The sequence below is a fragment of the Lolium perenne genome, chromosome 2 (assembly GCF_019359855.2).
Source record: "Lolium perenne isolate Kyuss_39 chromosome 2, Kyuss_2.0, whole genome shotgun sequence".
Classification (NCBI taxonomy): Eukaryota; Viridiplantae; Streptophyta; class Magnoliopsida; order Poales; family Poaceae; genus Lolium; species Lolium perenne.
The window spans coordinates 164,749,580-164,776,917 of record NC_067245.2 but is presented as its reverse complement, the minus strand read 5'-3'; the positions used below and the strand labels follow the sequence as shown (position 1 = coordinate 164,776,917).

General features: G+C 44.6%; 3 protein-coding genes across 3 annotated transcripts; all 3 read right to left on the bottom strand.

The window, feature by feature from the left end:
* Positions 1 to 3,020: 3,020 nt before the first annotated feature.
* On the bottom strand, positions 3,021 to 4,291 carry LOC127333856 (strigolactones hydrolase CXE15). The gene has a single exon (XM_051360292.2). It carries the CDS (start codon positions 4,238 to 4,240, stop codon positions 3,248 to 3,250), a length of 993 nt encoding a protein of 330 aa, XP_051216252.1. The 5' UTR covers positions 4,241 to 4,291; the 3' UTR covers positions 3,021 to 3,247.
* A 2,126-nt stretch (positions 4,292 to 6,417) lies between these two features.
* Positions 6,418 to 7,768, bottom strand: LOC127330259 (strigolactones hydrolase CXE15-like). Its single transcript, XM_051356529.2, has one exon. It carries the CDS (start codon positions 7,656 to 7,658, stop codon positions 6,621 to 6,623), a length of 1,038 nt encoding a protein of 345 aa, XP_051212489.1. The 5' UTR covers positions 7,659 to 7,768; the 3' UTR covers positions 6,418 to 6,620.
* Positions 7,769 to 16,238: 8,470 nt separating this feature from the next.
* LOC127333857 (strigolactones hydrolase CXE15-like) lies at positions 16,239 to 17,547 on the bottom strand. Its single transcript, XM_051360293.2, has one exon. The coding sequence runs from the start codon at positions 17,503 to 17,505 to the stop codon at positions 16,462 to 16,464; it is 1,044 nt and encodes a 347-aa protein (XP_051216253.1). The 5' UTR covers positions 17,506 to 17,547; the 3' UTR covers positions 16,239 to 16,461.
* Between the last annotated feature and the right edge of the window lie 9,791 nt (positions 17,548 to 27,338).

The window sequence follows — 27,338 nt, the reverse complement described above, 5'->3', positions numbered from 1 at the left end:
GAATTTGCAACATGAAGTAGTCGCTTCCCCCCTAAATCAGTGATCGTAGGAACAATTACCCATCTGTCTTCCTCCCCAACCAAATATTACTCTCCCTCATTTTGACTCCCTGGGCAATGTTTCCCACTCCCCTCACTCTCCCTTTTTGATGCAAACATGGAGTGCACAATAAGTCAGGTTGCTAGATCCTACCTCCATGGAGTTCTCCATACTGACTACCATTCACCCCACTTCATCGTGCAACCACAATGGTGGGATCTGACTGAAACCTCTCATCCTCTTATCCTAGTTGTTTCATCATCGAATACCACGCCTTTCCGACCCACTGTTCCTAGTTGTCAAAGTATTCATCTGGCATCAATGTGAGTTCATATATTATATTGATGAAAATTCAAGTTTTTATTGTTCGAGTATCAATGAAAATTTGTGTTCTTCTAGTTCTTATGTTATGATCATGAGAATGGGATGCATTGCAAGCGGGGTTGTTTATTTCACTACCTAGAGAGTATAGGGTGGTTAGACTTTGGGTAGAGTTGCAAGCGGGAGGGCTTCTGAGCAACTGATGCAAGCTTAGCTCACGTAGTACAGTTTGTAGATTTGTTCTAACTTATGTTTGTAGTACAATTTATACTAAATGTTCCATTTTACGGGCCTATGTGGGACCTGCATTTGCAACCCTAAGACTAAGAGACTAAGAGCATGTAGCAGAGCCTAGTCAGCTGACTCTAAGAGATTAAATATTATATTTAGCTGATTTGGAGGAGAGAGAAGGTAAGTAGTGTTTTATACAAAAGTCAGCTCTCAAGAGCCATGTGCCACTAAAGTAATACCTTTTTGGTAGCTCACTTAGTTACGAGGTTAGCTATAAATAACATGGCAATGTGCTAGAGCTAGTCGTCGAATATACTCTTTTTCTTGCTCTAACTGTGAGTTTGTAAACCTTGTGAGGCCTTTTACAGTTGCATGCGATGCCGAGACCCATCTTGAAGTAACAAACACCTAGTTGACCGGTGTAAATAATGTAAGATCTAACAACTGAGCTTGTAAAAAAAAGGATGCAGGTAACTCACCCGGGGTACCGTTTAAGGCCTTGTTTGGCACTAGAGTGTTAGTGGGGATTAGGGAGAATAATCCCCACCAAAATTCAAATCCCCACGAGTGAAGTCTGAAAAAAACCTTGAACTGGTAGAGGTGGTCCTCAAACTCCAAATCCCAGAAATCAACATCCTCAGCTCACAAATCCTGGTTTTCTGGCTTGAGATCATTCTAGGAAGGGTTTGGTGACGTGGCCATTGTCATTAGTGGGGTCGTTGACTTTTCTAAACTAATCTACATAATGAAACTTGCTCCCTTGCGTGGTTCTAGCCAGCGGCATTAGCCGAGTCAAGGGTGTCGTGGACGTGGTTGTCGTCAGGAAGGAAGGCCAGGGTAAGGGCATCTCCAACGGGGCGACTCGTATTTATGTCCGTTTGCGTCGGGTACGGACAAAAAAATGTCCACATGTCCACATGCGTCTGCCCCTTCTCCAGCGTCAGGGACACATTTATTTGACCGCATGCGTGATTAGAGAGGAGAGAGGGAAAGATTCTATTTGTGTCGCTAGGAATGACCACATGCGTGATTAAAGGAGGAGAGAGAGGGCTGCATGCAGACCAAACGGACGCAAACAGACGCGTGGATGCGTCCGCACAGACGCATCCCTAGCGCATATTTGGTCCACGTTTGCGTCAGGACGAACGCTGCGGATGTTTTGCGTCTAGCCGCTGGAGATCATTTTTTGTCCGCGCAGACGCAAACGGACGAAAAAAGTCCGTTTGCGTCGCCCCGTTGGAGATGCCTTAATACCCTCTGCGTCAAGATCGCGCTCCTTCCGAGCGCCATCTTTCGTCAGGAGGGCTAGCTGGTGCTCCGTCCGCGGAACGACAGCAAGGCCCTCGGGCTTGTGTGGGCCGCATCGTCCGGCAATGCTGGCGGCCGTGAGCCGGTGAGCGAGCAGTCAAGGGAGGACTCAGCCGTGTAGGACAGGGGCCTGAGGCGTAGGGCCTCCTCCTCCGCCAATGGCGGAACATGAGCAACGCGTTCTCGCCCAACAGCAGGCCACATGCGCAGTATAGCGGGAGCAGTCACAGGCGTCAGCCTCGAGTAGTAAGACACCGTTATTATTTAGGGAATATTTCTATGGTAGCAGTAGCGGTGATTTTATTCACCGGATGTCGACCCGCAAAATAATCAAAATTTTATCAATTAGATTAACAATTGACTTCACAAATTTGTTACGGTATATCTCCAGGAAGCAGCGGCATGCTTGGAAAAATCATCAATGGGAGTGGGGCGTTGATGTTAGGGGCAGGAGTTGCCGCTGCAGTTGTACTGCATGGTGGGCACCGCCGGTGCTCCGGAAAAGGGTACCGCTATCGCTCGGGATGGGAGCCACTGCTCTAGCTGTGTGGGAATTGGGCCGCCTCCCGCGGCTGGAGGTGCGAGGCATCACCGCTGCTGGAGGTGTGAGGCGCCGCCGCTCCTTGAGATGGGATGCGGCCTCGAAAGAGAGCAATGGCGGTGGAGGACTGGAGGCAGAGATTAAAGGAAAAAAAACTTACACGTGATATGTGAACCATAGCTATGAGCCCAAGAGAATTGGAAGAAACCTGGCCACCCCAGCAATCCCTTGTTTCGAAACAACCTAAATACCACCTTAGACCGGGAACGTAAAGTACAGGGTGTAGTTTTCCAGGTTTTGGAGTTTGTGGTTTAATCTGGACACCCTCTACAAATTCCGGTTTTCTTCATACTTTACTTAATCCCCACTTATTTCAAATGCATGATTGGTGCTAGAGTATGAACCCACTGCTTATCCCATCCCCCCCCCCAAATCTTAGTGTATTTTTATCTGTCTTCAATACTCTACCCAACCTAGGGGATTGAGGATAAGGTTTTCTGAGGATTGGGTGACAGCAAAAGTTTCACCCAATACTCTAAACTATTATTCTCACTAATTTCCACATCACTCTAGTACCAAATAAGTAATAAAAGCATCGTATTTATCCAATACTCAAGCAGGACAATGGCAAAGCGGCAAATCGTTCGGTACACACATCAATCAATATATGTCGACCCCGAACTATTGTGGACATGAGGCAAGAGGAGAGCATGAAAAACGTATACACGACACGACACGACGCAGAAAGGATAACCTCCACACGGTCACGATCTGATGACCCAGACGAGCACGACAGCTACGATATTATTAGTTGGTTGCTTCGGTGGAGAGGAAACGCCTGATGACCTGGATGAGCTCGCCGGTGACCTCGGAAGTGGGCTTCAATGCAAAGAACGCGTGCTCCTCGCCGGCGAACACGAGGAGCTCGACCTCGTCGCCACGCGCCGCCCTCAGCCTCTCCGCGTACTCCACATTCTTGTCCCGCAACATGTCGCCCTCCGCTGCGACGACGAGCATGCGGCCGACGTCCAACTTGTCCAGGCTCGGGGCGTCGGAGGCGAAAGGGTTCACCAGCGGGTGGTCCTTGTTCGCTCCGGCGGGAAGGAAGAGGCGGGTGTACCTGTCGGACGCCTCCCTGGTCAGGAACGCTGTCGCCGGTGTGTCCAGCTCGGACTGCGTCGGCTGCTCCGACAAGAACGCCGGCATGAGGAGGATGTACCCGGCTATCCTCACAGGGTCCAGCCCCGCCGTGCCGAACCGAAGGGCCAGGTGGTGCGCGATGTTGCCGCCGGCAGACTCGCCGGAGACGAACACCCGGTGTGGGTCGACCACGCCGGCGACCCACGGGTCCGACGCGAGCTGGTCGCGGAGCCAGAGTAGGGCCGCGGCGGCGTCCTCGTGGGCGGCGGGGAGGCGGTGCTCCGGCGCGAGGCGGTAGTCGAAGGAGAGCACCACGGCCGGGATCTCGGCGGCGAGGCGCAGGCAGCCGGCGTGGAAGTTGGGCCAGGCGAAGGATCCAATGCAGAAGCCCCCGCCGTGGAAGTAGACGAGCACCGGGAGCTTCTTGCCCTCCTCTCCGCCATTCGTCGTCGGCTTGTACATACGGAGACCGAGGCAGCGGCCAGCGTCGTACACCGCGTCCTTCCACTCGACGCGACCATCCTCGTGGTCTGCGCCGTTGCCGACAGGGAAGGGCAAAGCGCCAGAGCGCACGACCGTGCCGTCGCTGAGAAGCTGCAGCACCCCACGGCAGTCCTCCACGACGTAGGGCTGTGCGGTGGGAACAGCTGAGGACGCCATTGAAAGCCTGCGCGCGTGAGCTACGGTGTGTTATGGAGCCGTGTCTGTAAGGGCCCCCCACGCCCACATATTATAGCTACATTAGTTTTTTTTGTCAACTTACTCACATTTTTATTCATTGAAAATCACGGTTACGTAATCTAGCAGATATTTAATAAAAAACTGGAGGTTGCTCCTGAGAGTACATGACATAATCTTTCGAAAAAAAGTACATGAGATTATCTTTATCTTTGCCTACTAATAAAAAAATAAGCACTAGTAGAAAATGGACCTTTAGTTCCGATTGGTAAGGATCTTTAGTTTCCGGTTTTCCAACCAGAACTACCAGCCGAGGCGGAGGACCTTTAATCCCGTTTGTAACACCAACCGGAACTAAAAGCCTCCATATGTATTTATTTATTTTTCTAATTTTATTTTCCTAGGATTCGGTTGATTTTCTTTTGTCACTGTAGTTTTAGGTCAGTTTTTTCGACCTATGTTTGTCATCATTTACGATGGTTGTTGCTTTGGTGTGCTGATTCTTTGGGGTTTTAATATGTCTACTACAATAAGCTATGCTATGATAAGCTTTACTCGGATTCGGTGATGGAGGGACGAGGACAACGCCACGCCTTTAGCTCGCACTAGTGTCTGTAGTCATCGGTAGGTGATCCAAGAACCTAATTCTATTTTTTTATTGTTTTTAGATATGTTTATATTGTTTTTAATGATTATTAATATATTGGTGGAATTTTTCCAAAAAAAAGTCGCTCCACGTTGTACACGGATCTGAACTCACCTAAACTTACACCTCATCTGGTTTTCCGTTCCTCCACGAATCTCCGGATGACTCGCAACAGCTCGCGGTCGGCGTCCAAAGCGGGATGCACGCTGAAGAATCCGTGGCCCTGGCCAGCGAACACGACGAGCTCGACGTCCTTGCCCATACGCTCGGCTTACTCTACGTTTCGGTCCCTGAAGAAGTCGCGCTCCGCGGCGACAACGAGCATGCGGCCCACGCACACGGACTCTAGGCTCGGGCTTTCCGGGGTGAACGGGTTCACAAGCCGGTGATCTCTTGTCGCTCCGGCCGGCATCCCGAGGCGGAGACTGTTTTGAGGGCTGTTGGAATTTCCTTCCCGGCCTTACAAAAGTGAACGAAGGGAGTATTTATTTGTCTTGATATGCAAAATTAAACCTTAAAGTTTCTTGTGAAATGGTTATTGTAAAGACATCCATATATTTAGTGCAAAGATTGAATTTTTACTCGATTGACTATATCTACACGGAGGTAAAGTTTCAATTTTTATTATCAAGCTTCATACACCACAATCCCCTACCATCCCCAAAATAAAAGTAACTAGAGAGGTTAGGAAAATGAGGGGAAATCTGGAGAGAAATGGGGATTGGGTGAAAGGGATGGATTCACCAAATCCCCTCCCTTCCCCAAAACCCTAGGGGTTGAAAATACCCTAGAAGTAAACAAGGTCTCAGGGTGGCGCATTAATCCTCGCTCGTGATGAAGAAGGGCCGGCTATGATCATTAGCTTCTCCTCTTCAGTCTTGCATTTTAGTTGATGCATCACTATCCATAGTCTACTAATAAAAATAAAGCAATTAAATAAAAAACCGGTCATTGAAAAAAAGGAAGTTCTCCCAAATTTCTTTACCTAGACATTAGGTCGAACAAGTGGTGGGTGATGTGCCCGCGAGGTGGGCGTGAGGCACGGTTGTACACCGACTTGTCCACAAGCCGCGGCGCGCCACGCGGCCGAGGTGCAGAGGTTGGTCGAGGTGCAAGGGGTGGTCGCGGACTGCAAACTTGTGGTTGCAGGAGCAGATTACTACGCCAGAGATGCAGCATCAGATGACTCGGCCGGAGATGTGGGTGGCTTCATAAACTGCTGTGGGGGTGGGTGAGGCAAAGTGTTGTGTATACGTGGTGTTTCTTGGCAGCGGTGGCCAAACCAGACGGCGTGGTGAGCAGACCCCACCCGCTTCTTTCCAACGTGGTATCCATGCGAGCGTCTCCGATACGTCCCCTATGGATGGGGGCCGACGCCGAACAGAGTTTTTTCTTTCTTCTCGATCGAGCACCAAACGCTCGTCCTAGAATAAAAGGGGCAAATGTTCTATTGGCTGATAAACGAAAATCCAAGAAATGGATATTTTCATGTATACACACTCTCTTTCAAGTTATAAGATGTTCTGCATAGTTTATTGTGGATACTTACGACGAACTGAGATGATTGAACACACTAAAACGTATATGTGATTTAGAAAAACGGCAGAACTTTCTTTAGATTTGAAACGGAGGGTGTAGCTTTAATGCATCAACCCGTTATAAATCAACTGGAACTGGCTCCACGTTGTAACATGGATCTGAATGACACACCTGAACTCACACCTCATGTGAATTTCCGTTCCCTTGCCGCCCCACGAAACGCGTGATGACTCGCACCAGCTCGCGGTCGGCGTCCGAAGCAGGATCCATGCCGAAGAATCCGTGCTCCTGGCCGGCGAACACGACGAGCTCGACGTCCTTGCCCATGGCCTTCATCCGCTCGGCGTACTCCACGTTTCGGTCCCTGAAGAAGTCGCGCTCCGCGGCGACAACGAGCATGCGGCCCACGCACACGGCCTCCAGGCTCGGGCTTTCCGGGGCGAATGGGTTCACCAGCGGGTGATCTCTTGTCGCTCCGGCCGGCATCCCCAGGCGGAAGAACCTATCGAACATCTCCTGCGTAAGGAACGCCGTCTCCGGCGTGTCCAGCTCCGACCTGGTCGGCTCCGCCGAGAAAAGCCCCGGCATGAGCAGGATGTATCCGACGACGTTTGCCCCCGGTTCGAGACCCGCCGTGCCGAACTGAACGGCCATGTGGTGCGCCAGGCTGCCGCCAGCGGACACGCCGGAGACGAACACCCGGCGTGAGTCGGCGGACTCGGCGAGCCACGCCGCGTTCTCGGAGGAGGGGGCGATCAGCTGGTCGCGGAGCCACAGGAGAGCCCTGGCGGCGTCCTCGTGGGCGGCGGGGAGGCGGTGCTCCGGCGCTAGTCGGTAGTCGAAGGAGAGCACGAGCGACGGGAGCTCGGCGGCGAGGCGGAGGCAGACGGCGTGGGTGTTGGGCCAGGAGCAGGAACCGACGCAGAAGCCGCCGCCGTGGAAGTACACGAGCACGGGAAGCTTCTCCTCCTCCTCCTCTCCCGTGTCCGTCACGTCGCGGCGGCGCGGCCTGTACATTCGTAGGCCGAGGCCGCGGCCGGCGTCGTACACTGCGTCCTTCCACTGGACGCGGCCGTCGTCAGGGACAGGCGCGGGCGGCGGCGCGGAGCGAACGATTGTGCCGTCGCTGAGAACCTGCAGCGCATCACCACAGTCCTCCACGACGTACGGAGCCGCTGTTGCTGGAGGAGAGGAGGACGGCACGGACATGACCATGACGGCTCTCTTCCGGGTTTTTGCTGTTTGCTCTGCCGTAGCAATGGTATACCAATCGAGCCTGTAGGTGCTCTTTATACTTCAGTAGCTCCGTATATGCATTTATCATAGACAAAAAAAAAACAGTGGTTAATTTTAAATTTGAAGAACTTATTCTACCCAGATTAATGCACGCCATCCATTTTGCACGAAATTTATGCTTCGATTCCACTTGAGCTATCTTTGATTAGTTAAACCTGACATGAGCATCTCACAGCCGGTTTAATTATTTAATCACTCTGCCATGCATATATATCATCCTCGATCTCTTTCCAATATTCGGAGACACTGTTATCTCATTCTGATCAATTTCATTTCACCTCACATTTCAAAGAACTGAAGGCCATCGATTAGGACATTGAGTAGTGGCAGTGGAAGAGAACCACGGTATTGGTTCGGTGTTTTTTGACAGAAGTATAACATCTGTCGTATCTGCTGCAACGATCGATACGCAGTACGCACGGCCCACATAGGTGGTGTTGGTTAACACTTAACACCAATGTTAGTTAGCTGCATAACAAGTTAGCGACCAACATGATCTGTTCTGATGAAGACTTCTAGTGTTGTTTTCAGTAGTCCACCGCGCAACGCATGGACGTATTTTGCAAATAAAACAAAATATGGCAATACGTCCATTATGTTATTAAGTATAAAGGTTGTATGTTTGTATTTGGTATGTTTGCGTACTAAAGTGTAAATTGTAAATGCTAGGAGAACATGAGTTTTTAAAAAAAAGATATACTTCCTCCGTCCCATGAAATATGTCTGAAATTTATCAAAATTTAGATGTATCTAGCTACTATTTAGTGTCTAGATGCATCCAAATTTTGGCGAACCTTCGATATGTTTCGTGGAACGGAGAGAGTAGATAAACAAAGGAGGGGCGGAGCTCTAGAAGCTGTTCCAGTTTTCTGAAGTCCAATCCGATGTCTAAACTTCTCTCTCAAATTCTAGTTGGTTTACACTAAATTTGGTTCTTTTTGAGGGGTTCCAACATGGTATCAACGGGGTGGTTCTGAGATTTTAGGGATCCAAGGCGAGATTGGAACTCGGGCTCTTAATATAGACATAACAATAACAATAATAATGAATATACACCATATGTTGTTGATAACATTTAAATGCATCCAAAAGCAGTGGCATATCAAATAAGTTATATATATTGCCTTAAAAGTTTCTTCTAGAATTTCTTGATGCAAGTCACTTATGATTGGCTCGATGTTGATGTCATCCAATAATTTCTTCTCCATGCATAATGTTGTCATTTAACCTGAGTTATTGTTGACCTCAAATAGCTTTTTTAATAATTTCAACTTTGAAAATCTTCTTCCACTCAATGTGACAGTCATGGGTACAGTAAATAAGATGTGATAAACAATGGTGCTATCTTTTGTCTCTAGCTAAATAGAAATCCCCTACTACCTTTGTTTACCTCGCGGCTAGCTTCTTGTCGCTTTGTCCCTTCATTCTTTGTACATAGGGTAGACTGACGTGGGTTGGCATTTCGTTCATGGGCTTCCAACCTCGATTCCCGACTTGTTAATGGGCCTGCAACCTCAACTATTGACTCCCTGGATGCTCAACCTATACTTGAAAAAAAAACAGAACCGTTGTTCATCCTCCTAAGCGGCCGCGACCTTTCGTCCCCCTTCCCATGAAATTTTCCGGCCGTGAAGTAAGGCCTCCTCCTCACAAATGCTGATGAAAATGACTCATAAATCCCAATAATCACCACTAGAAATTGCTTGCTCGAAATAAGTCACCCATTGCCGCCTTCATCCTAGTTATCACCACTGAAAATTGCCTGCTCGAACTAATGCGTCGTCGCATCCAAACTTAAAAGGAAGGCCATGCTGCCATACATACGCTTCGATCAGGCAAGCCTCCTTGCACTGCCTAATTAGGGATTTGGCTTAAAATAATGTGGAATTAAACTAATATTTATTTTCAAGCACAAAACTCAAATAAGCTAGGGTCAACTAAGTGCACAAACAAAAAGTTAATCTAAGCAAGATAGATACAAGATATACATATAGCAAAAGCGATAAGCAGATATAAGTACTTCAAGCACAATGGCTATCATAAGGAAGTAAACTCGGACATAGAGATAATCAAGGCACGTGGAGACGAAGATGTATTCCCGTGTTCGTTTACATGAAGTGAGGCATGTCACATTCGAGAGATGCGGTTTACCACGAAGGTCTCCTGAACGCCACGAAGGCTCACCTTCTTCTCCGAGATAATTCCACGAAGGATAAGGGCACTTTCCTTATGCCTATATTTTCCTCCACTCCAGAGATGGAAAGCTCCACAACTACTTCACAAGTTCCATGAAGGATAATCCCGAGCCTCTTCACAATCTTCCATGAATAGGTCATCAGAGCACCAATCGTCAAGCCAACTAGGAGGTCATGTTGAGTAATAAGCTCATGGTATCTCACTCAAACAAATCATAATGGAGAGATCAACACAATGCAAGGATGCAAAGCAAGAATACCAAAGGAGTTCAAATCCTTCATACTCAAATAATACAAAAGAAACAAGTGGTAGGTTGGAATTACAGAGGAAGAACAGTGGAGAAAATCAACTAATGACTCCAAGATATAGATCCAAAGAGTTCCCCTCACTTAAAGGATGAATGTGTTGATGGAGATTGTAGATCTAGATATTCTCTTTAAAAGCTCTCAAAAAGATGCAAGAATCATATGATGGATGGGAGAGGAAGCAAGCTTTTGAGGTTCAACAATGGAGTAGAGAGAGCTCAAAGAGGTTCAACACTTGGTTCATTCCAAAACTGAATACTAACTTTCTATTTACCCCTGTATAGTATTTCTCTTTGTTCTTTGCGGGTTTTGAAGGTGAATATGACTACAGAAGAATTTCTTCCAAGTTATATTTTTAGGATTTTAGTTTAGGATCAAACAATGTAATCTTCTTTTTATTTCTGTTTATTTTTCATTAAGTTCTTGTATCAAGAATATTGTAAAGACAATGTATGTGTGTATGTCTATCAATAAAGCTCAAGGTTTAACTATGAGCTCATTTGTATTTGTATAATTCCATTTTAAATTCTTGTTATAACTATATTTCAATTTGCAATTCAAAGTCATTTGAATTATGAGTTGTATTTGAATTATGAATTCATATTTCATTTTCAATAATGCTTATTGTTTATTCTTTGAGTTATAAATTCAATTTAACTTGTTAAATGAAATCAATTCCCAAATCAACAAGATTCAAAAGAGTTAATGTCAAAATTCATAACTCAACTTGCCTAACCCTAATTGCAGTTGAGAGAGAACCTCGATCCCTCTTAGGTTTAGTTGCAATAAGGCTCTAAAATTTCCCTCATTTTGCGATGAAATGCACATCCCATTCCTAAATCTACCCTTCGATGTTCCTATGTTCTGGGTTATTACATTTGTATGTTTACATGGTGCCACCGTAGCGGAGCTATGTTGTCTATCTGTTGTGTCCCCCTTGCTATCGGGTGCCCTGGCTAGCTTTATATATGCAACCAGCCTAGGGTTTTACAAGAGTTCTAGTCGACTACTTTTTTGGGTTGCCTTGTTGGACCTTCTCCATATTGGACCGAGCCGAGCCAGGTATACTAATAATGGGTACCCGAAGGGTATACCCATGTCAGTAGCCCCCGAGTATCTAGGGAAGTCGAAGACTTGCGTAGAGACTCCAAGCATAATCATCTCTGAAGTCGAAGAAATACAAGGCGAGACCATTGATCCGGAAATTACATCAGGTCAATGTTGTAGATCATGTGTAGCGTAGATGATGTCGACGATTCTCGAAATGATTTTTCTATCAGGTGCGCGGCCAGCGCTCCCGATGGGAGTAGCCCTCGAGTCTATGGGCAAGTGCTTGCACTTGGGCATAGACTCAAGTTATACTACTAGATGAAGAACTTGACTATATTTCTGGACGCATCCCCTCTTTTTATCAACTCCTATTGGAGGACTTAGTGAAATCCAGCGCTCCCGATGGGAGTAGGATCCACTCGAGTCGCAGAGTCGACTTGAATCTATAAGCCTTTATATATTTACAGAATCGAATGAAATTTCCGTGCTTTTTCTCCTTTTCAAATTCTTCGAGACCAAAGAGACACTATATTTTCTTCATCAAATATATTGCACAGGGATATTGGTAAATGCGGCAGGTTCATCTGATGGATCAGGTACCAGTTAATTGCTCTAGTGGAAAATCCAAATAAACCTACTTCAAACTCGCGTCCTCGGACACGAATTCGGGATACTGGCGTGATTCAGAACGTGCCGCTTTAGGACTTACCGAAACTGAATTCCAGCAAAATTATCGGGTCCACAGCGCGTCCGCCGGGGTTTTTCTTCACATCTGCTGATGTGGATAAAGTGGCAGAGCGCATTCAGGTGCGATGCCATGCCACACAGGACGGATCCTGGGGTCTTACCTTCGTGACCTTTTACGAGTCACGGCATCCGGAGTTTTTACCGTGGCGGACGCGCTCCGAGAATATGTTGTCTAGCGCCTTGTTCGGCTGATGTAATGACCCATTTTCGGGCTCTTTTATATTTTCACGGCGTGATGGGATAGCCCAATATATTGGGTTCTTCTATATTGTCATCAGGTACAACGTCGATGCTCTTGATCGGAATAAATGATGAGTCAATGAACCCGAAGATTTTTCCACCATCCCTTTTTTTTGGGTTCCTCCTTGATGAAAATTTCGTCGACTTCCTCCTTGAAGAAAAATTCTTCGGGTCCTCCTTGAGGAAAATTCTTCAGGTCCTCCTTGAGGAAAATTCTTCGGGTCCTCCTTGAAGAAGATTTCGTCGGGTTCCTCCCTGAAAAAGATTTCATCGGGTTGCTCCCAGAAGAAGATTTCGTCGGGTTCAACCTTGAAGAAGATTTTGTCGACTTCCTTGAAGAAAATTTCTTCGGGTGCGCGACAAGCGCTCCCGATGGGAGTAGCCCCCGAGTCTATGGTCGGGTGCGCGCATCCAGGCATAGGCTCAACAACTTGTATACTTTCAAATTTGCTTCCTCCTGCACAAATAAACAAACTTTTTCCATCTTTTCATTGAATCTCTTTTTCACATGTGGTGTCCGGACTCGATGATATGTAAAGTGAATATATGCTGCGCAGCCCCCGAGTGTCGGGTGCGGCGAAAGTAAATGATAATCAACTTTATGTAAAATAAAGAAACACTTTGCTTATTGGGCACGACGGAGTCGACGCGCGTGAAGTCTTCGAGTGCGGAAATGAAGTCGCGCCGAAGTAGAATCCACCAAATAGTGAAAATAGATGCCGCCAAATTGTTGATGAGAAATAGCCGAACCCCTGAGCGCTTCTGGGGTGATATCATGATTGTTGCTTATTCGCCATTTCGTAGTTGTGACCCGCGGCGAAGTCGTTGTCGAGCCCCCGAGTGTTAGCCGTGATGTCGGAAGAAGTTGACGGAGTCGCGACGTCATATAAGGTGAAGCCATTTAGGAAGAAACCATTTTCAATAATATCATATGAATCCACTGACAATTTACGCCATTGGAGATGAACCGTTTGAAGATTAAACCATTGAAGATTGCGTCATGAGAGATAAAGTAGTGACGATGGATCCAAGATGAAATATTTGAAATGAATCCATATTGAAGATTACGCCATTAAATATAAAGCATATATTGAAGATGAATCGCCGATATCATAGAGGATGAATCCATTGACCCGAAGAAAATAAATCCAGTAATAATCATAGATGATAAATCCATTGACCCGAAAACGTATCGGGTAGTATAGTATAATAGTGAACCAGTAATATCCATATAGATGAATCCGAGTAAAATAAATTTACTGATTCGAAGAAAATAAATCCAGTAATAATCATAGATGATAAATCCACTGATCCAGAAATGCGTCGGGTAGTATTATATTAAGGAAAACTAATGATAATCTTACTCGTTGGCTTTGATCCAAAAATTATACTCACAACTTAGCAATCCAGCATAACGAACAGAATTCAAAGCCAACGAGCTGAGCACACATCTATATGAATCATTAATCTAGCTCAATCTGAACCAAGAGAACGAGTAGGACATATATACACTAATACGTAAACCACGTCCTTAAAGCAATCAGGCAATAACAGATTAGCCACGACCCTAGATGAAATCGGAAGATGAAAAAACAAAATAAGCTAGCCGCGACCATAAATCGAAGCAGCATATACTTCAGAATACAATACCAACAAGACAGAACAGAACAGAACCACGAGACGTGAATCTCAACGGACAAACGCGAGATCAGAATCGACAGCCCATACCTGCGGCTTACCGGCTTACCGGACAAGAGGGAGAAAAGAGGGGAAATCAGATCCGGGTTGCACCCTTCGTGCACGTAGCTTATCGGATTAGATTCAAAATTTCCGATTTTCCAATCTCATTGATGACGCTGCGGATGAACTCGAAATTCCGAGGGTTGTTGATGATGAAGGATCCCGCCCGGATAACGAAATCCAGTCGTCGCGATTCCCACAGACCGCGCCAATTGATAAGGGATCACATCGCCAATGCCTACGTATTATAGACTTGGGTTTTGGGAGAAAGCGACGATGAAGATTCCGGGAGCGAGATTGGGCATACGATATACCCAGCTTCGGGTCCCCTCGGTGGAGGATCCCTACGTGCTGCTAGCAATCTAGTATATGATCATATATATGTTTACATGGTGCCACCGTAGCGGAGCTATGTTGTCTATCTGTTGTGTACCCCTTGCTATCGGGTGCCCTGGCTAGCTTTATATATCCAGCCAGCCTAGGGTTTTACAAGAGTCCTAGTCGACTACTTCTTCGGGTTGCCTTATTGGGCCTTCTCCATATTGAGCCAAGCTGAGCCAGGTATACTAATAATGGGTCCCCGAAAGGTATACCCATGTCAGTCTACCTGAGGTTAACAAAAATTCTTTCTTGGCCAAACATTTTTATGTGAGGACATGATCATCTTTGATTCCCCAAAAATCAGAATTTTCCGACTTAATTCGAGATTACTAATTATTTTGGCGCATATAGGGTGCACTGGAAACCGAGAGCCAAAAGTTCCCGCCCAGTGTACATACCAATTTAATGTCACACATGAATGACACATATGGTCACAAATGTATCACCTTTTTTTTTGAAATTGCTCAAAACATTCACGGGTAAATTAAGTATATTTTCTACACACCAAGGTGATACTTATTTAGCATTAATAGTGGCTAAAGAATTAATTATTTCGTATCGCATAATGTGAATGTTCATGAAAACATAAATGTATTTCCAGGTCAATTTGGACGGAGGACGCCCTCACATTTACGAGGGCTATCATGCTAGTTTGTTACTACGTCATTCTAACTCAAGTTGCCCAATATAAAGCACAAACTCTCGTCCAAATTTATGCTCTTAGTTTAGTTTTTTTTACTAAGTCTATTTAACCAATTTCAAGCATATACATAGTATTGGCAGGTGATGGAGTATTAAATGCCACCAATGTTGTACGCCATAGTAGTTATGCTAATAGAGAAGAGAAGATAAGAAAATATTGTATTGTTTCATCTTACTGAGAATTTTGTAAAAAAATTACAGTAAAAAATATTAATTTCCATAATACAAAATACATATAATGTGAAAATATACTTTATATCAATTATAGTATAATATACTTCCTCTGTTCCTTTCTATAGTGCCTATAGTTTTTTAGCACGGAAATTAGCGCAAGAGTATTTTTTACACAAGAGCCCTAGCTGAACGATTTGAGATCAACGTAAAATTTGGGAAATCCATATCTTACTAACTTACCATAACAAATTTGGGAGCTGAACGATTTGGGAGCTGAACGGGGAGGAGGTAATTGAAAAATAGCTAAGCTACAACCTTATATTCTGAAACAAATGCCAAAAATCTATAGGCACTATAGAAAGAAACGGAGGGAGTAGTTTATATTGTAGGTGTTGATATTTTAAAAATATATACTCTAATTCTATAAAATTTTATTTTGACTAATCCTGGAACGTGAAATAATCGTGAACGGCCGTGGAGTAGTTTTTTTTAGTAAATCCATTATCTTTAACCAATTCTAAGCATATTGGTAGGTGCTTAAATATTAAATACCACAAATGTCACCCGCCATAGTAATTGTGCTAATGGACAAGAGAAAAACTGTATTATTTCTAAAATCAACTATATACAATAGCCATTTATTGTGGCACCACTACAAATTGTACAACATGCTTGAATGGAGAGTACAGTATATGACAGATTCCTCTGTTACCCTACATCGCTTGTGCGGTTGTGTTGTCGTGTCACAATTGTCTTATTGGCCACTCCTAGGTTCTCCGCTCGATCATGGATGCAGACGATAATGCCGGATTAGTTGATGTGTGTTGACAATAAAATGCAACCAGTGATCGGTGTTGGTCCAAGGGCTCCTCTCAGACAGACGCTGTCAGTGATCGTGCAGTCGCTGTTCTGAAGCAGACCATTTGACGGAATGGATCAGCAATTGGATATGCACCGAGCTAGACTCGTTCGGTACTCCAGCGACCTTCATTTGACGGCTAGGCTCGTCAGATCAACCGCGGCTGCATGTATACATCGATTATGGACATACCTCCGTTCTTTGTCGCAGATTCGGACAACTAATATGTCGCAGATTAAGTGTGCGGATTCCGTGCGGAATGTACAGTACCACAAGTCTAATTAATAATCCGGAGTTCCTAGCTGACACCGTCGCCGGAGTTGTGTACTCAGCTGGTGGCCGGTGGGTCACCGTGCACGAACCGCCGTACCACTCGGACGAGCTCGTCTGCCGCGGCGCCCCACGGCTCGTAGACGAAGAAGCCGTGCCCCTGCCCCTCGAACACCACGAGCTCCACGGGCTTCCCCATTGCCCTCAGCCTTGCGACATAGTCGGCGGTCCGGTCGCGCAGCAGGTCCTTCTCGGCGTCCGCGACGAGCACCGGCGGTAACGCGACGCCGTCCAGCGGGGCGCTATCGGGGCCGAACGGGTTGGCCGCCGGGTGGTCCCTCGTCGCCCCCGCCGGCAGCGCCAGCCGCCACATCTGGTCGAACAGCGCCAGGCCCATGAGCACGTCGCGCGGGAAGGACGCCTCCGACGCCATCCTCTCCTCCCCGCCGAAGTACGGGCAGAGCAGGACGTACCCGGCGATGCGTACCGGGTCAATATCGAGGCCGCAGCCGGAGCCGTGCCGGACGGCGACGTGGTGCGCCATGTTGCCGCCGCACGAGTCGCCCCAGACGAACACCCGTTCTAAGTCAGCCGACTCGGCGAGCCACGGGTCGGCGCCGGACGCGGCATGGCCGCTTAGCCACGAGAGCACGGTTTCCCCGTCGTGCTGCGCCGCGGGGAGGCGGTGCTCGGGGGCGAGGCGGTAGTCTGCGGAGAGCACGACCGCCGGTAGGTCGTGAGCGATCCGCAGGCCAACTTCGTGGAAGCTGGGGTGCTCGAAGCTGCCGATGCAGAAACCGCCGCCGTGGAAGTAGACGACCACCGGAAGGTTCTTCTTCTCGCCGTCTTTGGTGGTCGCCGTCGTAGGCCTGTACACGCGGAGCCGGAGGCCGCGGGAATCGTCGTACACGACGTCCTTCCACTCGACGGGCAGGTCGCGGCGGATTTCATGCGCCGGAGGGTCAGAGAGGAAGCTTCGCGTGGGCCGCGTTACAGTGCCGTCGCTGAGGAGCTGCACGACGCCGAGGCAGTCCTCCACCACGTGCGGCGGCGGTGCCGGGGCCGAGACGGACGATGCCGGACAGGAAGAAAACGATGACATGGTTTAATTCAAGCTAGCGATGGGCAAGCAAGTGTTATGTGAGAGTAGAAACTACTAGTGTGGCAAGTGCAGCGTCAAGATAAGATGTCTGGACTATCAACTGAAAGAGGCTTCATATGTGGGACCCGTATATACAATCAGATTGACAATGTTTCAGGTCCGTTTGGAGGAGTTCAAACTTAAGCACAGGAAAATCATATAGATTCAAGTGTCTACTATCTCCATTCCATTATTATTACTAGCAATGACTGGCACGGCGGCACGCCGCGCCCTTGTGGTAGTCGGAGTTGAAGGATTGAAGAATAAAGGAGCCTACATAGTGGAGATGTTATAAAAAAAACGGGGATAAGCATCATGTAAACACATTAAGTGAATAGATTATTGTTCTGAATGGCCAAAAAATCTAAAGCACGGATCTGATCATTTTATTTTTACAGACAACTGCATGACATTGTGAACAAAACCGACACCGGTCAGAAGAAATACAACAAGAAAATATACATAGATTATACTGTGCAAGTAAAACAACACAATTTGTAAGAACAAAAATAGAACGGAGGGAAAAAAGGAAAACGCTACACATAAGGCAACAACCAGACAATGATCAAAGACACATACTTGCAAGTGAAACAACATAATTGCACATAAGGATAGAAATAGAACGTTAGGGAAATATGAACAGGTTACACATAAGGCAACGACCAGACAATCATCAAAGAGTGAAGGGAGTGCGGGGTAACACAGGCTCTTGGATGTCACTTGCATTCAATGTCCACTGAAATATGTGTTGAATTTGTAAAGTGTAATGGGGCCTTGATCTGTATGGTAGCTGGCATCACTTGGTAAGTGACAGACCATGTAGAGCACTCAGATATGCTGAGTGTGTTACCGAGGTTTGAGCTGTTGGTATTTGGTGATGGACAATGGTATATACACATGGATATTACTGCTATTTTGCCAATAGGTTTATGAGGTAATAAATATATATGGACCATGAACTCCAATTTGTAGCACCATGTTTTAGTACGAAAAAAGTGAAGTAATGGCATATCTTGGAGCAAGGCTCTTTGCATAGCTAGTACAGTTTATTTAACGGAGTGAAAGTGAGAAAAGGCAGAATAGATTGGTTGCAACATACACATATGGTCAGAAATTAGAAATACAAAATTACTTTACTAAGTCGATCATTTCTTTCCACTGCAGACCAAATGGTCTTGGCCATTCATTTTGATTTTTCTAGCAAGCTACTTGTCAGAGAACATGAGCTATTGGAGAGGGGAAATGGTTCAGTTTTCTCATGCGTTTTTTTCTTCGCTTCTCATCCACCCATCAAAAAGAGACTAAAGTGGGAATAACAAAGATTAGCAAAGAATTCTTTGCTCGTCTCCTCTATAGGTTCCATTCAAAGCCTATGGTTAAGTGTATATATAGTATAGTTGTAAGGGTGAAGGGCCTAGGAGAACATCTGATATTGATAGCTTGCAACGGTAGTTTTGAGTAAGGTAAACTGTTTCAGCTACTTTTGGCCAAAAATCACGAAACAAAATTGGTGATTCATTTTCTTTGTATAGAATTGGTGATTCATTTTCTCAATGGCATTGGTGATTACTAAATTCATGGCCCCAAAGAGATTGCATAACTTTCAGGTATGCTAGAAGTACCACGAACTTATGATTTACAAAATGGGAGGTATGCTAGCATGAAGACATACCTGTACTTTGCCGATTTGCTTGTAGTAACAAATTTCCAGTAAACCGTAGGACATCAAGTGATTCAGAACTATCAACACACAACAGCTTAGCACGTGGAAGGTACTACTATTTTCCCAAGTTTCGTATTGTAAAATTAATCGACAATGACAGTGAACTGGCTTAACAATGAGTGACCTCCGTCTCTAAAAATGATAATACAGTTTCTGCAAGGTAACGTCATGTGCAGAGATGAATAAGCAAGTGCAGACAAGGTTCTTTAAACATTGACAACATTAGTAAATCATAAATTATATGCATATAACTGAGGAGTAGAGGGCAGAACAGGGACATTCTTTCACTCTACCGGAGCACACCGCAATAATCATGTTGGATTCTGTTTCTTATAGTAACACCACAGGCCCGAACTTTAAGTTTGTTAGGACATGGAAACAGGAGAAGCTATCTGGAGTAACAAAACTCATCTGCTACTATCTTTACACCATGGAACTAATTGTGCTCCGTACATATGGATAACATCAAGGTAGTTACGCAGTTCAGCAGCTACATCAAGAAAGAAACCTAGCTGATTATCATGCTATGTAACCTCACCACTTTATCCTAATATGAATCGAAGGGGAAATGCAGGCAGCCGAATAAACTGAGACAGCAATTACCGTGCCATGTTCTATCATGTAACGAAATTGTTTTCTTCCAGCATGTACTTAGGGAACAAATTATTCTCTGGAAACATATACTTATATCAAATAAATACAGCAGAAAGTCCAAACAACAATGGCATATCCGGACCAGAGTCACCAAGCAAATCGTCAAAGGGACAAATGAAGTTGGTGGCAGAAATTTTTTTAGACTATATTTGTTGGAACACATAATGCATCGGTTACCCTTTGTAATCAGTAGCTAGGTGGCAGAAATGCAAATAATGTTGACAGAGCTTTGACAACATCTGATTTTTCAGTGCATAGTTCTAAAAATATACTCAAGTATGGACCATGATCTTGCAAAGATGTTTGTTCTTACTCCCTTAGTCCGAAAATATGAGGCGTATAAGTTTAATCACAAGTCAACCCTTATTAAGTTTGACCAAATATTCATAGGAAAATATAAATATTTAAAATATTGGATAGACATTTTGAGAAAATATACTTTATGGTGAATCTATTGATATTAATTTAGTATTCTAGATGTTCTTTTTTTGTACAAACTTGGTCGAGCTTAGAATATGTTGACTTTTGATTAAACTTATGCCTTATAGTTTGAGACGTTGGCATTTCGAAGTGCCATAATGACATGACGTTTTAGAAAAACTGGATACATGTTAATGCAACAAATCTGATGATTTCTTGGGAAGAGCTATCATACTAAGCACATCTTTATGGAAAGCATGGCGATTTGATGCCTAGCATCTTTGAACATGTGCATGACGTTGTAACTATCTCAATCTAAGTAAAAATCGTGCTAAGATTCAGAAAAAACCCTGCTTATCTATACAGACAACTGAGGAACTGTTCAAGACCACAGTGTACTGAATCCAAAACTAAGAAATTATCTTCAGTCGAAAACAGAGCAGATTAAATTGCACATCTAAGGCTAGAAGGCACACCCAAAACTCAATCTTATGCTAAGAGATTTGACAAATGATGCAATTTAATCAGGTACCACATCTTAGGGGAGAGGTAGGCACATGGGATAGGGATATTACTGACTCAATGCCGAGAGGGGAAGGGCAGCTTGCCCAGGAGAGGCTGCTCAGTGCCTCCAGCTGGCCTCTCTACAACCCCAACCAAGGTTGCACAACCCAGGAAGCATGAGAAACGACCAAACCCAGCAGTTGCGTTGGACAGTTTAAAAGCTGGGTTAAGATGTTAAGTTCTATTTCATATAGTAACATTGATATTAGTGACATACGTGCATGCATATTCCCTATAATTTTTCATGAAGTCAATAATTCAAGCATTGTAAGAACTTTATTTAGCCTGGTCAGTACTGAGTAGCGTTAATGAGGCCAAAAATAGATGATAAACGTGGATAATTACTTCCTTACATCCAAATGTAAATATTATTAATAATGAATAAGAAGATGAGATAATTTATGAATAGAGTTTCTTATTTGTCAGAGGAAGACAAAAATTAGAGAGATGGAAAAGACGGTCCACAATACTCTTTACTGGATTCTGAACACATATGATCAGCTTAGATTTCAGTTATAGCCTTCTACAAATCTACACAAAAAGGGCTATGCTACCACATATATTAAAAGATGCTTAGATTTCAGTTTCACCCTTCTATGAAAGAGGCTATATAGATCCCACTATTACGAAATTCTATATAAAAAAGGCTATGCTACCAGAGATATTAAACACGGTTACCTACTAAGCCGTGCTTACAGATCATCTTGCATATTGTTTGCCAGCACTGTAATAGTAAAATGTTCCAACAAAATGGTTGCATGGCATGAAGGTTGATTTGACAGTAGATATTGACAATCTTTTGTTGGGGTCATGATCCCGCCAGTAAGTATCTGTATGAGCAGTATCTGCACCAAAAAACTACTGAGGTTAATGTGCACGAAATTTATACCAGAACAATTATTTGAACTGATCTATGCTAGGTGTGTTACGTTGAATGATTACCCTGATCTCTCATCCACCATATTGACTTTGCAAATATCCAATCTCTTGAAAAGGAAATGAGGTATAGGTCCTAACGGTGGGTCAAATATGTTATTCATTTCGTTGCAGGGATTTGTACTGCAAACAAATGTCCCAATTAGCACTTCTAGTGACACAGATGTAATGAATAAGAACAAGTGCCACATAAACCAATCATGAGCAGTTTTAAGTGCCTGAACCTTCAGGCACGACATCTTTTCATATGAAAATATATTTTGTACAACAAAGAAAATTTAGCGACAGCCATGACCATTGAGTAACACATTAGCATAACTTCAGTGGCAAAGGATAAATCGTCGATAATATGGGATGATGTATCAAAGAAGATCCATCCAGGTGCATATTAGACCTGCATCCGGTAAATCTCTGGCCCTAATTAACCAGAGTAGGCCAAAAGCATATAAATAAACGAAATGAAAAGACAAAACATGAGTGGCAATGTCCATCAGAGCCATTAACAGGGAAAACGATTGTGAACCTAAGCCTTGGGTATCGTTGAGTATCAAGCTAAAAGAGAAGAAAGGAAGATACAGTAAAGTACCAGCAAGTAGCCTTGTTGTGAGCTTCTTCTGACGGCTGCCATAGTGGCACGGTCGTCCGCACTCCGCTTTGCTGACGGTGTCGTGGGCGTCATGGTCCTCGGCCAGGGGTGGTAGCAGGGAGGCTTCCACATGACGTCGCAGTCCAGGAACAGGTGCAGGCGGAAGTGCCGCTGGCCGTCCAGCGGTGACATGGCTGACCAGTTAGCGGGGTTGGAGATTTCCAATCCTCATACCCGCATCAATGCCTTCGTGCGCGTATGCAAAAAAGGACGATCGGGAGGATGTGAATAGAGCACTCGTACTCATATGCAGATTGAAAATTTCAGAGATTGGGGACAGAGCACCACGTTGCCTCGAGAGGTAGAGGACTGTGCCGATGTCCTCCTCTGTGCTTCCAGCCAGCTCGGGAGGGAGTGGGGGACGCGGAGCTCCTCTGCGCCACCAGCCGTCTAGGAGGGAAAGAGGGGCGTGGCGCACGGCTAGCCGCCTCGGGAGAGAAAGGAGGGTGTGGAGCGCCACCAGCCGCGCTAGGTGCCACGACTACCATGGACAGAGAGGAGGGCACCGGTCCCGCGAGGAAAGGGTAAGGAGTTGGAGAGCATGGCGGTGGTGCCCGAGATAGCCTGCCACGACTACCATGGACAGAGAGGAGGACGCTCCACCCCATCCAAGCCTCCAAGAAACCTAGCGCAGATCCCTCGCGCCGCCGCTCCCTTTTTCCCCTCCACCTTTTCTTCGTCTCCAGGAAAATCCACCGGGGCCGACACAGCCGCCCGCAGGTCGAGCCGCCGCCAGAAGATTGATCTAGCAGCCCGGAATGGAGAGAAGTGCGCGGAGCTCCTCCTCCGTGCTGCTGGCTTGTCCCATCGATAGATGCACTATTGCAGTAAGCGGTGTTGGTGAAACCATGACCACCGCTTTGACCGCACGCGGCATACACAAAGTCCAAGATTTTGGGCCCATCTTACGCTGCTACAGGTACATAGGAAAGGATCAAATGAAGCAGCACCTGACGGACCGAAACACCTTGCAAAATTCTCAGTGAGCACCGGAAGTGTACACACATAATTCTAAAGATATGAAGTTCAGACGTGTCAGCTCCAGGTTAATTCTTAACAAACCTCAAAATTATGAGAAAAAAGAAGTTGGTTCCCAAATAAGTATAGTAATAATGTACAATCCGAAATCAATACCTTTAGATACATCATAAAATATATTTTCATATGATATTTATATTATCGTGGTTCTTGAGAGTTTTCCTAACACTTTGGTAAACTTTATTTAGCTTGACTTTTTTAAAAGAAATATCTTTATTTATTGCAACTGAGGGAGTATGTATCATCGGGATTTCCACTTCCTTGGGAACATAGATCCTAGATCCCTTAAAATCCGACAAAATATACTTCAATATATATAGTCTTTTTATGCCTCGCATGCATGCTCAAAAAGAATAAAGAAACGGAAAGTGTGTTGCTAACATACAAAACTTCTAATTTGAACCTTGAAAATGTTGTATGGTTTAACCATCCACCCGATGGCTGTAACATTTTTCATCAAAATCTTAAACCTCGGAAGTCTCATATTTTCTTTTTGATTTTGAGGAATATAAAAAGTCGCTAAACGGCTGTAGTTCGTTGAAATCGGATGTAAATTTTTCCATTGATACATTTTCATATAACTTTTTTTTCATCGAAAGTTGTATGAAAAACCGTTTTACTAAAGCATGCCGCCATTTTGCATAATATATAGAAATCCATGTTTGTTAAGTTTCCTAACAATTAGAACATGAAACACATGGTCATTTGGAATGATTTTATTTTCAAAAAAATTATCATTTTTTCAAATCTAAAAAGGCTATCCACCAGGGGGTGGAAATCTGCCACCACTTATTGTCAGCGCACGACTATATTGGTGCGCCAGTGTTATCACAACCCTTACCCCCGGGGCACCAAGTTTTTGGTACGCAGGTGTTATTTGGGTATCACCGTTGCCCCTAAATTTGGTGCGCGGGCGGTAATAGAGTGCCGACACAAAACTTTTTTGGTGGGGGTGCTCTCATCCCCCAACCACTTTGAGTGGAGTGTGACGACGCTCTACATCGATGCAAGGATGCAAATGGATCAGCCACCGGTCATCTCCTTGATATGCTGCCCCCAAACATTATTTTACTCCTACTATAGGTACATCATAGCTAGAGAGTGGTGGGTGCTTGGAATGAGCGAGTAACATTAATTCACATAGGATCAAAAGCCAATACAAGTACATGTGTGTATGTATTGTGTACATGTGTAGCTGGGAATGAGCGAGTGGTAGGTGTTGAGATGTACATGTGTAGACATATGCAATTGGTACATTTCTCGAGAAGGAGTTTCTCGCCGAAGGTGTTAGTGGGAGGAAAATAGAGCTTGATGAAATCATTGAACCTACTCTCCAAACATCGAACGACGCAACGGAACATGTTCCGGAACTGTCCTCTTCAGTGGGAGCGGAACAAGATGATACTAATGAAAGTGCATGGAGCCCCCGTGCATGTGTGGTTTTGGTAATTAATGACAACCCTATGGACTAATATTTGCATTGAGTTATATTTGTAGGATTTGTCCATAAGCAATGTTTAAACCATTTTTTGGCTTCAAGGTTGCAATAAGAATAAATTAATGAAAAATATCAAGTGACAAATATGTCTTCAAGAAGAAGACTAAGTGAGCTCGCATGTGTATCTTCAAGACATCAACATAATGAAGAAAGAAGAAATAAGGTGCAAGTTCAAGATGAGCCAATTCAAAGAAATCATCTGCTTGAAGCTTGCCATTCATATGGTGATCATGGATATGTGAAGATGTGTCGAAGAAGAAACTCCTCCATAAGGCATTATGGGGAGCAATCCGCAAGACTTCTTCATGCAACAACAATCAAGAAAAGCCGTTCCATCTTGTTGCAGACAAGATCGTCATCATCGAGCTCAAGTGCAATGCGCAAGGTTAAGGTTTGCTCTTGATATGATTTCTTTCTTACCAGTCTCATGGTTTATTTGGGAGACCAGTTTATAGGTTAATTTCCGTACTATCAAGAGGGTGGTTTAGTTGGGAGACCGGTTTATAGGTTAATTGCCGTACTATCAAGAGGGCTCTCGAGTGAGTAACTTGATTGTACCATTCGGAGAGAGCTCAAACATTTGCATCCTTGCATCATCTTTATTTGTTGTTATTTGGATCTTATCCATGTGATGTTTTAGAGCTTGTGTTTATTTCCATTTACAAGCTTTAGTTCATCGGGAATGCATTTTGCACAGAACACTTGTTGCATGTTCAAGGTTGGAGGTTTTACCGGTTTTTCTTTTGTAGAATCTTGTATTTATAAGAAAGTGGGTGGGAGATCGGTGCATTCCTAGTACTATATGTGGATGACATATTATTGATTGAGGATGATATAAATCTTCTGAAAAGCGTGAAGGATTATTTGAATAATAAATTTTCCATGAAAGATATGGGTGAAGCTACGTATATATCAGGCATTAAATTCTATAGATATAGATCGATGCGCCTACTAGAATTAAGTCAGAGCACGTACCTAGAAAAGATTTTGAAAATTTTCAAAATGGATCAATCAAGAAGAGGCTCTTGCATGTGATAAAAGGTACCAAATTGAGTGCGACTCATAGTACAGCAACGAAACAAGATAGAGAGAAAATGTCTAACATTCCCTATGCTTCAACCATATGTTCTATCATGTATGTTATGTTGTGCACTCGCTGTTAGGTGGCCCTAACGTTTAGTATGACTAATCGTTTCCAGAGTAATCCTGGAATGGAACACTGGACATGTGAAGAACATCCTGAAATACTTGTTGAAAAGAACCAAGGATATGTATCTTGTCTATGGAGGAGGTGAAGATAATCTAGATGTAATGGGTTACATCGATGCAAGCTTTGACACCGATCCAGATGACTCAACGTCTCAACCAGGATACGTGTTTATGGTGAATGGAGGAGCGATGATGTCAACACCCGGATTTTTAAGTCCAGGTGCCTATTATGCCATACATCGCAATCCCAGGAATATTATTTTTGCGAGACATAATAGATTGATATCACAGAACATCATTCATTACAAACCATAATTGTCTTACATCAAAGGATCACACGATCCAGTCTTACAATAACAGTTGATCTAGTGATCAATTACAAAACACACAGCGGAAGAAACGTAATAGTGGTCCATCTGTTTCACAGGCAACGCTTGACGTCAGGAGTAGTCCTAGTTATCATAGACGTCCTGCTGTCCATCCTCTTGATATTGGTGCTCCTCTTCATAGTCTGGCCATTTGAATAGCCAGGGACACAGCCATGAGTACTTTAAAGTACTCGCAAACTAATACTAGTGTAAGCACTATCAACTATAGTAAAGGGGGTTCTAAGCTCTAGGTTCATTTGCATAAAGCCAGTTTTATTTCATAAGCACTTAGTAGTAAAGGACTCTTTATTTGCCTAACTAACTCCAGTGGGAACCTTAGTGTCATTCCCACAACTCTGTTGTGATCAATTCAATTTTCACCTTTCAATTCACCATTCATTTTTAGAAATATCTGACAACGGAACAGTATGGCCATCCAACCGTCCATACCCGCGGACACGGCTATTCGAATAGGTTTACACTCTGCAGAGGTTGTACACTTGTGCCACAACTTTTGATTACATCCATCAGGGATAGCCCTGAATGATCATACTCGGTATGCGGATCATCAACCATAACCTTTCACTTATATACCCTAGTATAGACACCTCTCCCCATGAGCTTGGCCTCCCAGTGAAAGCAATCTACTAGCCTAGGAACTGCACAGGGCTTGGGTAGGACATTCACCTCATTTCACGTCATTTCACATTTCACGGAAGCAGCCTCGGCATAACCCCT

What these genes read in the sequence shown, in the direction of transcription:
- LOC127330259 (XM_051356529.2), bottom strand. Translation starts at nt 7,658, where the DNA reads ATGGTCATGTCCGTGCCGTCCTCCTCTCCTCCAGCAACAGCGGCTCCG.
- LOC127333856 (XM_051360292.2), bottom strand. Translation starts at nt 4,240, where the DNA reads ATGGCGTCCTCAGCTGTTCCCACCGCACAGCCCTACGTCGTGGAGGAC.
- LOC127333857 (XM_051360293.2), bottom strand. Translation starts at nt 17,505, where the DNA reads ATGTCATCGTTTTCTTCCTGTCCGGCATCGTCCGTCTCGGCCCCGGCA.